This window comes from Oncorhynchus mykiss, chromosome 26, assembly GCF_057628025.1.
Source record: "Oncorhynchus mykiss isolate SJ-2025 chromosome 26, ASM5762802v1, whole genome shotgun sequence".
NCBI lineage: Eukaryota > Metazoa > Chordata > Actinopteri > Salmoniformes > Salmonidae > Oncorhynchus > Oncorhynchus mykiss.
Window position 1 is genome coordinate 13,894,526 of NC_143047.1, and position 15,980 is coordinate 13,910,505.

General features: G+C 43.5%; 1 protein-coding gene and 1 long non-coding RNA gene across 7 annotated transcripts in view; one reads left to right on the top strand and one right to left on the bottom strand.

The window, feature by feature from the left end:
* The window catches only part of acsf3 (acyl-CoA synthetase family member 3), a 41,219-nt gene extending 40,341 nt beyond the window's left edge, over positions 1 to 878 (top strand). For all 6 annotated transcript variants that reach the window (XR_016492237.1, XR_016492238.1, XR_016492239.1 and 3 more), the window contains one exon: positions 164 to 878. Coding sequence is in view for 3 of the 6 variants with exons in the window: in XM_021586010.3 (XP_021441685.3) it covers positions 164 to 281 (118 nt within the window). In the remaining 3 variants the exon portion in view is untranslated. The remainder of the gene's footprint in view (positions 1 to 163) is intronic.
* Positions 1 to 15,980, bottom strand: part of LOC149971382 (uncharacterized) — a 170,005-nt gene that overhangs the window by 73,149 nt on the left and 80,876 nt on the right. The window lies entirely within an intron of this gene.

Genomic DNA, 15,980 nt, shown 5'->3' on the forward strand with positions numbered 1-15,980 from the left:
TGTGTGTTAATTGTCATGTGTGGTGTTTCAGTCCTATGTGTTAATTGTCATGTGTGGTGTTTCAGTCCTGTGTGTTAATTGTCATGTGTTGTTTCAGTCCTGTGTTAATTGTCATGTGTGGTGTTTCAGTCCTGTGTGTTAATTGTCATGTGTGGTGTTTCAGAGAGCACATGGCTCCATACACCATCCCTACAGGCCTGGTCCTTGTGGAGGAGATGCCAAGGAACCAGATGGGGAAGGTCAACAAGAAGGACCTACTCAAGCACTTCTTCCCCAGCTAACTAGTAGAGAAGCCTGCACCTCCTTCACGGCCCACCTCCTCCACGACACCTCCCTCCAGCAGGAGCAGAGACCCTCCTCATACTACAGTAAACCATCGAGATGAGCTCCAAGTGACTGACTCACCAGACAGTGGTCTGGGGAAGAATGAAGAGACCTCATTGAGGATCCCACTAACTACACCACTGACCCCACTCAGCTCTGAGTTACCGTAGGACTGTTCACTGCTGGGCCTGGAGGCACTGAGCTCAACAGTGCTGTCTTACACGTGATTAAACTACTGTGGAGATATATTTAGTTTGGCTGCTATGACAGAGAACTGATTTAATACGATAAGGCTGCGGTGCCTTCTTTAAAGACTGAGTGCTGCGATCATTAGCATGACTGGGGATCATGGCATGAATAATTATGCCAACACACAAGTACATTAAGAAACCGTGAAAATGATAAGAGCAGCAAGAGATCCTTGACATTATACACAGAAGAAGAGAGGGGAGTACAGTGCATTCTTAAATTGCTTATAATTACAATCCAGATGGATACCCTTGAATTGGCAATGAAGTTTATTTTAATGTAATAAAATGGATGATGTATGGAAAGGCCGTTTTTGGTGTTTGGTTTATTGATTGCAGCCTTGCTTAATATTCAGCTACTGTGTAAGGGGTGACATATCGAGTGTGTGTGCAGGTAGGTGTGTGCAGCTGTGGTTACACAGGTGTGATGAGAGCCTAGAGGCAGAGAGGAAGGGGTCTAGATAGAGAAGTGTCCCACAGCTGGGAATCCTCCACCCTCCTCCCTCTCTTCTCCATTATCCGCCTCTCTCTTCATCTCTCCTACAGGCTACTGTGAGAGATAGTGACTATGCCATTCATTGTTTGCCACCGTCATCATGGGTCAAGAACGGATAACTTGAGCATTCCCTCTTAGCAGAATGGTGACATTTCTACACTGAGTAAAAATATAAACGCATCACGTAAAGTGTTGGTCCCATGTTTCATGAGCTAAAATATCTCAGAAATGTTCCATATGCACAAAAATGTCTCAAATGTTGTGTGTAAATTTGGTTGCATCCCTGTTAGTGAGCATTTCTCCTTTGCCAAGATAATCCATCCACCTGACAGGTGTGGCATATCAAGAAGCTGATTAAACAGCATGATCATTACACATGTGCACCTTGTGCTGGGGACAATAAAAGGCCAGTCTAAAATGTGCAGTTTTGTCACACAACACAAGTTTTGAGGACGCATGCATTTGGCATGCTCACTGCAGGAAAGTCCACCAAAGCTGTTGCCAGAGTACTTAATGTTCTTTTCTCTACCATAAGCTGCCTCCAAGGTCATTTTAGAGAATTTGGCAGCACGTCCAATTGGCCTCACAACCGCAGACCACATAACCACTCCAGCTCAGGACCTCCACACCCGGCTTCGAAACCTGCGGGATCGTCTGAGACCAGCCACCCAGACAGCTGATGAAACTGTGGGTTTGCACAACCAAAGATTTTCTGCAAACTGTCAGAAACCGTCTCAGGGAAGCTCATCTGCGTGCTCTTCGTCCTCACCAGGGTCTTGACCGACTTCAGTGGGCAAATGCTCATCTACGATGGTCACTGGCACGCTGGAGAAGTGTGCTCTTCAGGGATGAATCCTGGTCTCGACTGTAGCGGGCAGATGGTAGACAGCGTGTATGGCATTGTGTGTGCGCCATGGTGGCGGTGGGGTTATGGTATGGGTAGGCATAAGCAACAGACAATGAACACAATTGCATTTTATCTATGTCAATTTCAATGCACAGAGATACCGTGACGAGATCCTGAGGCCCATTGTTGTGCCATTCATCCGCCGCCATCACCTCATGTTTCAGCATGATAATGCACAGCCCTATGTTACAGTGATCTGTACACAATTCCTGGAAGCTGAAAATGTCCCAGTTCATCAATGGCCTGCATACTCGCCAGACATCACCCATTGAGCATGTTTGGGATGCTCTGGATCGACGTGTACGACAGCGTGTTCCAGTTCCCGCCATTATCCAGCAACTTTGCACAGCCATTGAAGATGAGTGGGACAATGTGATGTGTTGTGCTGTATGGGGCAAATGGTGGTCACACCGGATACTGACTGGTTTTCTGATCTACGCCCATACCTTTTTTAAGGTATCTGTGAACAACAGATGCATATCTGTATTCCCAGTCATGTGAAATCCATAGATTTGGGCATCATTTATTTATTTCAATTGACTAATTTCCTTATATGAACTGTAACTTAATAACATTGAAATTGTTGCATGCTGCATTTATATTTTTGTCTATAGTAATTCAAGTACACATAATGACTCCATGGATTCTGAGAAAGACAGACTCTATAGTACTCCTACCATTGATGTGTTGGCTTGTTAAGAGCAGCCAGAGGCAACATCCTGTTCAATTTGAATATAGAGTTTGTGTATCATTTAATATACAATTTGTTAGTCTGTACACACCCTTGAAAATAGCAGAGTAAAATTCTGTTGGAGGTGTCGGAGGCAGGGGGAGATCTGTGTAGTTAGCCGATGTATCAGAGCCCCAACGTTGCTTCTCTTTGTGTTTGCATCTTTGGGAGTGATCTTGTATAAATGATGTTACGGTATGGCGCAGCTCCATATCAATAAATCAGCACAATTACAGTGTGTGTGTCAAGGCAGGGCTGGAGCCTGGCAGCATCAGGCTGGGAGCCAGTGGTGCTGCTGGGCCAACCTGGGATACTGGCTCCCTGAAACCTGGCAACCTGCTAACACAGACACACACCTACAGTGCAGCATGGAGAGAGAGGTACAGTAGAGAGAGGAAGACAACACACACCTACAGTACAGGATGGAGAGAGGGAGGACGACAAGGAGAGAAATAGGAATATAACAAGTATGGAGTAAATGGACAGGAAGGGAGGAAAACAAGAGAGTGGTAAAGAGGTGGGGAGAGAGAGTGGAAGGAATGAGCCCCCTCCTCTTCCTCCTCCACCCACAGTCACCAGAGACCTGATTAAAAGAGCAGGTCTATCGATCTGTGGGCTGGCAGGGCAGGATGGATGTGCTGGGAGGATTGCTGGGGCACCAGTGGACAGGCTCTGTGCTCGCAGCGCCCACACCGTGGCTGGACCTGGCCAGCATGGCAGTCACTCAGGGTGGGCCCAACACTCAGGTGGTGGGAGGTCACTTCCAGGACTCGTGATGGAGTGCTTGTGCCCTTGGACTACTTCCTCCTCTTTTCCCCCCTCCTCTCCCAAACACACACACACAGATACACACACCCCCACCCCACTGGCTGTGTAGCCGCTGGAGCGTGGTGGTCGAGGTTGTCTACAGATGGCTGCTTATTGGGCCCCAGGGCCCAGAGGGGCCACCAGGGAGAGGAGGCAGAGAGAAGGGCAAGCGCTGCCCGCCTCTGCCGCGTTTCACTAGGCTCATCTTGCCTCCTGCACGCCTGCCTGCCCGCAATGAATGATGCTATAGCTGCATGCAGAAAGACAGACAGCCTCTCCCCTAACACACGGGGAGAAGAAAGAGAGGGAGGAGACTAGAGCAAGCCAAATGTCATCGCAATCTAACACTGAATTGAAATGAGCGAGGGGGGTTTAATATTTGAAAGGGTGTGGGCTTTCAAAGAGAATGCCCTGCTGCTTTGTATGGATACCTGGCTAATTGAGAGCTTTTGTATTTCCACTCAGCTCAAGGTGTTTCTTCATTTTTCTCTCCATGTTTCTTTTTTCAAACTTCTCTCTTTTGAGTCTTCTAAGTCACTTGGCACATGAAAGGGATCCATCATAAATGATTCAGAGAGAGAGAGAGAGAGGTTCATGCTGGATCCTCTTTGAAACACTCCTACTGCAGAGTAAACAGGTCTGACTGTTTGAAGTAATTGCGAGATACAGGGAATGAAATGTATTAAAAACATGATACATAAATGGTATGTACTGGGAGAGAGGGAGGGAGAGGAGGCGAAAACAACAGCCTGCAAACATATACAGTCAAACGTGCACACGTACACACTTTTGACAATAACAAAAGGCTGTGTTCAAATGAACATTGCAGTGCCTGAGTGCCAAGCCGGTGGCTAATTGATTAATGTGACAGAGCTAATAAAACGTAGTGGAGTGAGGGATGGAAGGATGACAGGCCTCATGTTATCTCTCAGCCGCTTTCCAGCCACGGGACATGGTGGGGGCACACACCCCTCACCTCCCCGCTCACCCCCCAGTGTCTTCTTGGGCTATGTGCTGTGGAAGCCAGCTCACTCAGGCAGTACAGTGCTGCTGTTTGCATGCTAATGTTTATTCTGTTCTACCTCTGTGGCTCTGCCCAAGGCTTGGTTTTCATTCAACTCCTGCTGACTTGGGATCTCTTTTAAAGGGACAGAGAGCGATCGACTCTTCGTCACCACTGACACAATGTTACAACTGGCTCAGCTCTCATGGGGATTGGCTGTGAAGTATACTGAAAGGACAAGTGTCCTGAAAGGACAAGGAAATACACATACTGTAACAAAATATACATACTGTAAAGGAAATACACATACTGTAACAAAATATACATACTGTAACAAAATATACATACTGTAAAGGAAATACACATACTGTAACAAAATATACATACTAACAAAATATACATACTGTAAAGGAAATACACATACTGTAACAAAATATACATACTGTAACAAAATATACATACTGTAAAGGAAATACACATACTGTAACAAAATATACATACTGTAAAGGAAATACACATACTGTAACAAAATATACATACTGTAAAGGAAATACACATACTGTAACAAAATATACATACTGTAACAAAATACACATACTGTAACAAAATATACATACTGTAAAGGAAATACACATACTGTAACAAAATATACATACTGTAAAGGAAATACACATACTGTAACAAAATATACATACTGTAAAGGAAATACACATACTGTAACAAAATATACATACTGTAAAGGAAATACACATACTGTAACAAAATATACATACTGTAAAGGAAATACACATACTGTAACAAAATATACATACTGTAAAGGAAATACACATACTGTAACAAAATATACATACTGTAACAAAATATACATACTGTAAAGGAAATACACATACTGTAACAAAATATACATACTGTAACAAAATATATACAAATATACATAATACAATTGTATTATCTTGTTTTTTATGTTTTCTTCATCATCCGGCTCTAGAGGTTAATTGTTTCCAGTTCCATACTTGTCCTTTCTGCATATGTGAGCATTCAAGAGGGTGTGTGTATGCAAGTGCCTCTGTGCCCGAATGCGTCTGTGTGGGTTTGCAGTTTTTATCTGTAATGGACAGAGGATCTGGGCTGCAAACTTTTTGAGGAGCAAAACGGATCAATATCGAATTATCATGTTCCAGCACTCATAACTCGGTCTACTCAACAATGGGGAAAGACAAGGTCATGGGAGAATAAATAGCAGGCAGACTAGCTAATGATCTATCATTCTGGACAAGCGCAGGCACCCAGGAGCTGGGCGGCTGACAAGATCATTAATAAAAGCTGCTGGGAGCGTGATCGATCGCTCTGATGGATGATCACAGCCACAAATACTATAAAACACCTGGCTGTCCCGTCATCCCCAGCCCCAAGGTGAGCTAGCCTGGTCAGAGACGCTCCTGTCCTCTCAGTATCCTCTTCAGTCCAATCAAAAAACCTCACAAACAAACAGGCGTCTCTATCAGACCAACCTGCTGGGCAGATGGCTGTGGTGTGGAATCCCTTTAGTGTGTGAAAGAAATTGTCATTTTGTTTCTCTCTCTAGTGGTTAATCTAGACTGCTGTGTGGCTGTGTCTCTGGGTGTGCTGCTGTGTAGAAGAGGCGCCCACTGTGAGGATCATTGTCGGCTGATGAATAGATACAGGACAAATCTGCTGGTAAATCTGGGAGTCAGCAGGTGCTGGAGTAACGCCGCACACACTGACTGGAGAAATGGGAGGGAGCTATTCCTTATTGACCCGTTTGCACTGATACTAAACTCTGTGTTGGTAACATCTATCTCCCACAACTCTCTCTCTCTACTTCTCTCACAACACCCGTTCCTTCCTTACTCAGCAGTTAATCTAGATTCACAATCTGTATTTGAGGGATAATGAGTAGAGGAGATGTAGGTAGCAGCTCCTTGCATGGGTGCGTGTATCAATATCTGTACATTGATCTGGCCTCTCGTCCTCATCCATCCAGATATGAATTGATTTTCTGTGCAGCTATCTGTGCGGGGTATCTGACTGATGGGTCCTGCTCTCAGAGCATGATACAGGAGCCCCAGTCCTGTTTAGTCTTGTTCTGTTCCTCAGACATACAGCCAGTAAGGCCAGGGGCAGGACAGTCTCTTCAGTAAGGTGCTCAGGCAGGCCTGGGGTAAGGGATACATGGAGGATTGGTGCATGTGATTGAGTATTTATTATCTTCCAGAGAATACTGCAAGGATATTATGAGGGTCTCACAATGTCAAAGGCCTTAGTTCAGATTGGCTGTGTGACTGTCCATGGTTATGAGTCATGGGCTGTGCCTCTTAATGTGTAATGTCATGCCTGTTCTCTCCACTAAGGCTGAGCTGAGTGTCTGTGCCGAGCCGGGTGGGTTGTCGTTTAGTCCTGATCATAAATCAGAGGGGGCATTGAGATCGCCACACTGGCACTCTATGTGTAATTACAAAGCTGACATTTAAACAGGACCAGCCATATTTCATCCCTCTCCAGCCCAGCACCAGACCCAAAGTGTACCACGGACCAAGTCAACGGTTTTTATTTTTCAATAAGAAGAAAAGGAAAATCAATAAGAGGTAAAAATGCATTCTAATGCCTCGTTAATGGGTCTGGGTATTAATTATTCAGCGGCGCCCATTTTATCTGCTCATTAAAGTGGCAGCTGGGAGGAGAAATATGCAGCATTGTGCTGCAATGGCCAGGATCATTACCACAATCTCCTCTTCACAATGCAGGACGAGCGCACGCACGCACACACAGTACCAGAGCACTGATGGAACACACGTTTTGGTCACTCTCATCTCCTGTGTTTTGATACTGTTTGTGTGCATGTGCATTCCTGTATCTGTATGGGAGAGTGTGTGTTTGTTGTTTTTTGTACGTAAGCGTTATATATAATAGATCAATCTTTGATATACCGATGCATATCTCTACATAACACTGTCTCCACAACCCCCTCCATCTAGCCCAGGACATCTTTAATGCAGGAATGGCAGTGTTGGAGGGGAAATTAAAATTCCTCTTTGGCCCACTGTCGACCTGCGTAAGCAGTGTGATCTGTCAGTAAGGCTGCGTGACAGGATTTCTAATGACACTGCAGCCGTCCTGGGCACAAATTGCTTTGACTTGATTTATTTCTCCTTCTTATACCACCACCATCCCCCTTCACCACACTGCCATTCAAGCACAAAGCCAAGCAACACACACATGTACACACACACTCACACATGCTGAAATCTCCTCTCCAGTGCCATGCCAGTGGCAGAGAACATCTGTCTTTCGGTCCCCCTGCCACACAGCGTTAGAGTCAGGGTAGGTCGCTCACTCGAGCGGCCTGTCTGGGAAGGCCTCTGGGCAGAGCTGGCTGTGGTGGGGCGTCCAAGCGGAAACTTGTCCTGCGGTTCATCCTGCCTGCCCCTCTCCCTTTATGTGTTTGGGAATGGGGATGGTGGACATGGACAGGCATGGGGATGAACTGGAGTGGACCCGGATCAGGGGTCACTAGGGCCTCAAAAACATGCAAGGTCTCCCAGGCTATTCTGGTGTTGGTTCTGTCAGAGTGTATCTATGTTTGTGTTTCTCTCGGGCAATGCTGCAACTGCCCTGAAAATGATGCTGCCGTGTGCTCAGTCACTGTTTGACCAGTTTTAATCTCTGCATTTAGACTGTTTAAATTGTTTCAGTTCAGTTAAGTTGCTATTTATCTAACCAACGTGGAATCCTATCAGAGCAAGCAGCCAGGCGCCTGTCAGTCAGGCTGCAGATAGCTCGCTCATGCAAGAACAGCGACAGATAAGGAGGGAGAAAATGCTATTTAATCAGAAGGGGGAGGAGGAGGAGGAGGAAGAGGGAGGCTGAGCGCTGGGGAGGCAGGTGTGCTTTAAGGACATTTTAGTTCCACTTTCAGGGTCTCCCTCTATCTCCATTTCTCTTTCCCTCCCACTCTCCTCTCCCTCCATCTCTCTTTGCCCTTTACCTCTGTACAGGCAGAAGTGGGTGAGGTATTTATCATCTTTATTCCTGGAAGTTTGAGGGCCCTGCGTGGACCTGATAAATGGGGCAGGCAGTGATGTGCAACCACCTCAGGTGGGGAAACGAGACAGCTATTTAGTGGCTGAACAAGACACATCACTTTTCTTTGATTGTTTTCAAACCGCATGGAGGAGGATAAAACAGAGCCGAGGCAATCTAAGAGGGGGGGGGGGGGGATCAACAGGAGTACTATCGTTTCCCAGAAAGGAAACCACAAATAGGCCCAGGATGGGCCAATATCCATATATACTGGAAAATTGCCTTGGGTACCACCATGTTGACAAATCTTTTTCACTTTGACAATGATTACTCTGTTATAGCACACATAAAGCATTTAGACAGCCTCCCTACCAATGAGACCACTATCTCTGGGAGCAGAAGGGCTGCAGGAGGTAGCAGGAAGTGTTTTCAGGCCCAGGGCAAGGGCACTCATAGTCAGGGCCCATCCGTGTGTGTGCGTTTCTGTCGCTGTGTGTTTCTGTCTGTGTGTTAAGGTTGTTATAGTAATCAAAAACAAAAACTGAAAGGAAAACGAATCATGACTATGTACAGTGCCTTGCGAAAGCATTCGGCCCCCTTGAACTTTGCGACCTTTTGCCACATTTCAGGCTTCAAACATAAAGATATAAAACTGTATTTTTTTGTGAAGTTTCAACAACAAGTGGGACACAATCATGAAGTGGAACGACATTTATTGGATAATTCAAACTTTTTTAACAAATCAAAAACTGAAAAATTGGGCGTGCAAAATTATTCAGACCCTTTACTTTCAGTGCAGCAAACTCTCTCCAGAAGTTCAGTGAGGATCTCTGAATGATCCAATGTTGACCTAAATGACTAATGATGATAAATCCAATCCACCTGTGTGTAATCAAGTCTCCGTATAAATGCACCTGCACTGTGATAGTCTCAGAGGTCCGTTAAAAGCGCAGAGAGCATCATGAAGAACAAGGAACACACCAGGCAGGTCCGAGATACTGTTGTGAAGAAGTTTAAAGCCGGATTTGGATACAAAAATATTTCCCAAAATTTAAACATCCCAAGGAGCACTGTGCAAGCGATAATATTGAAATGGAAGGAGTATCAGACCACTGCAAATCTACCAAGACCTGGCCGTCCCTCTAAACTTTCAGCTCATACAAGGAGAAGACTGATCAGAGATGCAGCCAAGAGGCCCATGAACACTCTGGATGAACTGCAGAGATCTACAGCTGAGGTGGGAGACTCTGTCCATAGGACAACAATCAGTTGTACATTGCACAAATCTGGCCTTTATGGAAGAGTGGCAAGAAGAAAGCCATTTCTTAAAGATATCCATAAAAAGTGTCGTTTAAAGTTTGCCACAAGCCACCTGGGAGACACACCAAACATGTGGAAGAAGGTGCTCTGGTCAGATGAAACCAAAATTGAACTTTTTGGCAACAATGCAAAACATTATGTTTGGCGTAAAAGCAACACAGCTGAACACACCATCCCCACTGTCAAACATGGTGGTGGCAGCATCATGGTTTGGGCCTGCTTTTCTTCAGCAGGGACAGGGAAGATGGTTAAAATTGATGGGAAGATGGATGGAGCCAAATACAGGACCATTCTGGAAGAAAACCTGATGGAGTCTGCAAAAGACCTGAGACTGGGACGGAGATTTGTCTTCCAACAAGACAATGATCCAAAACATAAAGCAAAATCTACAATGGAATGGTTCAAAAATAAACATATCCAGGTGTTAGAATGGCCAAGTCAAAGTCCAGACCTGAATCCAATCGAGAATCTGTGGAAAAATTGAAAACTGCTGTTCACAAATGCTCTCCATCCAACCTCACTGAGCTCGAGCTGTTTTGCAAGGAGGAATGGGAAAAAAATTCAGTCTCTCGATGTGCAAAACTGATAGAGACATACCCCAAGCGACTTACAGCTGTAATCGCAGCAAAAGGTGGCGCTACAAAGTATTAACTTAAGGGGGCTGAATAATTTTGCACGCCCAATTTTTCAGTTTTTGATTTGTTAAAAAAGTTTGAAATATCCAATAAATGTCGTTCCACTTCATGATTGTGTCCCACTTGTTGTTGATTCTTCACAAAAAAAATACAGTTTTATATCTTTATGTTTGAAGCCTGAAATGTGGCAAAAGGTTGCAAAGTTCAAGGGGGCCGAATACTTTCGCAAGGCACTGTAGTAAACTGAAATAAAATAATTAACAACCTGTTTGAAAAACTGTACTGAAACTATGAACTTTGACTCCAAAACGAACAAAAATCATGAATTATGTTTATGTCATGTTTTTGGGGTGGGACAAAAATCTAATTGGGTATTTGTGGGCAGAACTGAAAAAGCGTGTGCGAGCAAGGAGGTCAACAAACTTGACTGTTACACCAGCTCTGTCAGGACCCGAAACGTTTGACCCAAGTTAAACCATATAAAGGCAATGCTACCAAATACTAACTGAGTGTATGTAAACTTCTGACCCACTGGGAATGTGTTGAAAGAAATAAACGCTGAAATAAATCATTCTCTCTACTATTATTCTGACATTTCACATTCTTAAAATAAAATGTCTCAAACTGTAGGCTATTACACCACGTTTTATCATTACCGCATGTCAGATGCATGAAAAATGTGGAAATGGACTTGAAAACAGGTGGAATTGCCTACACTCCAAAATACGATGTGGTTCCGCAAGAACACTGACATTTTTCCAAGGCAGAGACGAGTGGCGACAGAGAGACAGCAGTTGGTGTTTTATGTATGTCTCTTTCCATTCACCACTGTTTGGAGGCTGGAAATATGCTGTGAGTGTGTGAATGTTCTATATGTAGTTCTATGATTAGGCCCATGAGGTCTCTTAAATTGCACATAAATCAGACAAACTGTACACAAACAGTGGTGTAAAGTACTTAAGTAAAAATACTTTAAAGTACTACTTAAGTCATTTTTGGCCGTATCTGTATTTCACTTAACTATTTATATTTTTGACAACTTTTATTTTTACTGCACTACATTCCTACAGAAAGTTGTGTGCGTTTTTACTATGTTTTCCCTGACAACCAAAAGTACTCGTTACATTTTGAATGCTTAGCAGGACAGGAAAATGGTCCAATTCACACACTTATCAAGATAACATCCCTGGTCATCCCTACTGCCTCTGATCTGGCTCACTAAATAAAAAAATGTGTGCAGTCTGTTTTTCTTAATATAAGCAATTGTAAATGTTTCGTTTTTTTTTATTTTGATACTTAGTCTATTTTAGCAACTACATTTACTTTTCATACTTAAGTGTATTTAAAACCAAATACTTAAAAACTTTTACTTGCATAGTATTTTACTGGGTGACTTTCACTTTTACTTGAGTCATTTATGAGAATTGAGTGCTTTTTCCACCACTGCACATAAATCACAACAAAGTTCCTGTTTCTGTCATGTCTTAGGCCACCTTCACGTAGGTCAAACACACCCTAATGATTGGTGGATAACAGAACCTCCCACAATGCAGGAAATGGCTGCAGGATGAATGCGGTGTTCAAAATAACTTATGTAGAATATAGTACAAATAACGAAAAACCCTTGAATGAGTAGGTGTGTCCAAACTATTGACTGGTACTGTATATATCTAAACTAAGTGTTATGATAACTAAATGTATTAACAGGTCCATATAAAATAAACAACCCTTTACATAATACCATAGACGCAGTGTTCTGCTAATATAACAATGTGCACCGTTCATCTTTCATTGTCATTCCCAGCCGATACAGGTACTGTGCTTGTCTGCATTTGTTCTGGTGGTAACGGGGCTACCTTGGCAAACCAACTTGGTCTCAAAATATTTTATGTTATTCTGTACGTAAATCTGAGATATCCCATATAGTATGATATGTTACATTTCGTATGGTATGTATTAATTTGTTGATGTCCAACATCCATTTCGTATAATATGTTACTAATTACAATTTGTACAATATGTTACGATTTTGCTAAACGTATGCCGTGTTACGAATACCAATTTGTTGTTCTTAACTCTAGCTAGGTGGCTAACATTAGCTAGGCGGCTAACATTACCTAGGCGAGGGGTTAGGGTTAATGTTAGGAGTTAGGTTAAAGTTAGGGGAAGGGTTAGCTAAAATGCTAAAGTTGTCCGTGACGAGATTCTAACATGCAACCTTTGGGTTGCTATGCGTTCGCTTTATATACCCACCCACCCTCCCTGACCAACCACCCCCCGTTTGTTTTTGCCTTAAATTAGGTAACCTTCTGTTTTATGTAACCATACCAAATCACACTAATTTGAGTGTCCCGGATTTACGTTTACTAAGTTATGTCTAGTCTTTGAGACCAGGCAGGGCAAACATGTCAGAGTGGTCATACCTACAGTTGAAGTCGGAAGTTTACATAAACTTAGGTTGGAGCCATTAAAACTCGTTTTTCAACCACTCCACAAATTTCTTGTAACAAACTATAGTTTTGGCAAGTCGGTTAGGGCATCTACTTTGTATATGGCACAAGTAATCTTTCCAACAATTGTTAACAGACAGATTGTTTCACTTATAACTCACTGTATCACAATTACAGTAGGTCAGAAGTTTACATACACTAAGTTGACTGTGCCTTTAAACAGCTTGGAAAATTCCAGAATATGATGTAATGGCTTTAGAAGCTTCTGATAGGTTAATTGACATCATTTGAGTCAATTGGAGGTGTACCTGTGGATGTATTTCAAGGCCTACCTTCAAACTCAAATGATGTCAATTAGCTTGACATCACGGGGAAATCAGCCAAGACCTCAGAAAATTAATTGTTGACGTCCACAAGTCTGGTTCATCCTCGGGAGCAATTTCCAAACGCCTAAAGGTACCACGTTCATCTGTACAAACAATAGTACGCAAGTATAAACACCATGGGACCATGCAGCCGTCATACCGTTCAGGAAGGAGACGTGTTCTGTCTACTAAGGATGAAGGTACTTTGGTGTGAAAAGTGCAACTCAATCCCAGAACAACAGCAAAGGAACTTGTGAAGATGCTGGAGGAAACAGGTACAAAAGTATCTTTATCCACAGTAAAACAAGTCCTATATCGACATAACCTGAAAGGCCGCTCAGTAAGGAAGAAGCCACTGATCCAAAACTGCCATAAAAAGCCAGACTACGGTTTGCAACTGCACATGGGGACAAAGATCGTACTTTTTGGAGAAATGTCCTCTGGTCTGATGAAACAAAAATAGAACTGTTTGGCCATAATGACCATTTTTATGTTTGGAGGAAAAAGGGGGAGGCATGCAAGTTGAAGAACACCATCCCAACCGTGAAGCACGGGGGTGGCAGCAACATGTTGTGGGGGTGCTTTGCTGCAGGAGGGACTGGTGCACACAACTTATTGTGGGAAGCTTGTGGAAGGCTACCTGAAACGTTAAACAATTTAAAGGCAATGCTATCAAATACTAATTGAGTGTATGTAAACTTCTGACCCACTGGGAATGTGATGAAAGAAAGAAAAGCTGAAATAAATCATTCTCTCTACTATTGTTCTGACATTTCACATTCTTAACATAAAGTGGTGATCCTAACTGACCTAAGACGGGGAATGTTTACTAGGATTAAATGTCAGGAATTGTGAAAAACTGAGATTAAATATATTTGGCTAAGGTGTATGTAAACTTCCGACTTCAACTGTACCTGTGTTGAGTCCCATATACAACCGTAGTTCCCTGATTCAGTATACACAGGGTTTCTCCCTCCCCACATTGACTGATACCATTCAATAATAAAAGTTGTGTCTGGTAAAATTTTAATGCAGAGTGAGAGCTCTCTCTCCATTCAGAGACATCAGTGTCAAGCCTGTCTGTCAGCTGTGCTGGCTCTATACATGTTTCTGTGAACACAGTCACTGTTCTATTACCATTGGCAGTTAGGATAGGTATGGTAATATCTGACACACAAACAGGTACTATATTGAAGTTTGAACAGGTCAGACTAAACCTACCTAATTATGTTCTCCTATTCGACAATCGTTTGTAAGCAGGAAATTGGTGAGGTCTTTGCCAGAACCATAGAAGCGTAAATCAGCTCCTGGCCCCTCATCAAAGATACTACTGGTCTCTCTCTCTCACACTCACACACACTCTCTCTCTGTATGTCACTGTCACTCTCTCACTCACACTCACACACACACACACACACACACACACACACACACACACACACACACACACACACACACACACACACACACACACACACACACACACACACACACACACACACACACACACACACACACACACACACACACACACACACACACACACACACACACACACACACACACACACACACACACACACACACACACACACACACACACACAGAGAGAGAGAGAGAGAGCACTGATTACATGATCAATGTTGGTTATGATTGACCTGGTTGACACAACCTGATCGCTGCAGTCACCTTTCTATTTAACTTCAGATGTCATAAAATGTGAAGTGAAATAGAATGGTGAACACAGCGATCAGACTGGTTCCACCAGGCTAGGTTATGCCCTGGACATTACATGCATCTAAGAAGTAGAACATAAGCAACAAGTAATGTCAGTTTACATATATTAGGTTTCACAATTGGGCTATCAAATGTATCAAAGTAATGAAGAGGGTTACCTTCTGTATTTGAACAAATGGTGAACCTGTGAAAGCTGTTGCCACTGACAGGTGAAGGTTGCTGGGCGGATACTTGCCAACATGTTCCATTCATAGGAATCCTCACAGTGAGGGCACACTGATGCTGATGAGGGCCCCCTTGCTGGTCTATAATGCACGTTTGGCTGTAAACTGGACATCTCTCAAACAACTGCAGCAGGCAATCTTTTATTATTACATTTTTTTAACCCTTTTTCTCCCCAATCCTTGTGAAATCCAATTGGTAGTTACAGCCTTGTCCCATCGCTGCAACTCCCGTACGGACTCAGGAGAGGTGAAACACGACCCTGACAAGCCGCACTGCTTCTTGACACACTGCCTGCTTAACCAGAAACCAGCCACACCAATGTGTAGGAGGAAACACCAGGTCTCCCGGTCACGGACGGCTGCGACACAGCCCGGGATCGAACCCAGATCTGTAGTGACTCCTCTAGCACTGTGATGCAGTGCCTTAGACCGCTGCGCCACTCGGGAGGCCCTGCAGCAGGCAATCTAACAAAGGTGGTGTTGACTGGGAGGGCCTGTGACAAGGTGATATAATAGGCAGCCAAGTGGTAAATTGCATTTTGTTCTAAAGAAAGGACAAAGCTTTTTGCTAATGCACTTCACAACCAAAATGACTCTAGTCATTTGTGTCTGCTTGGCTGGGGAATTAGCCTACTATTTTAACACACATTACCTTTCATTGTTGATGAAGCCATCTGTGTAATCAGGGCATTAA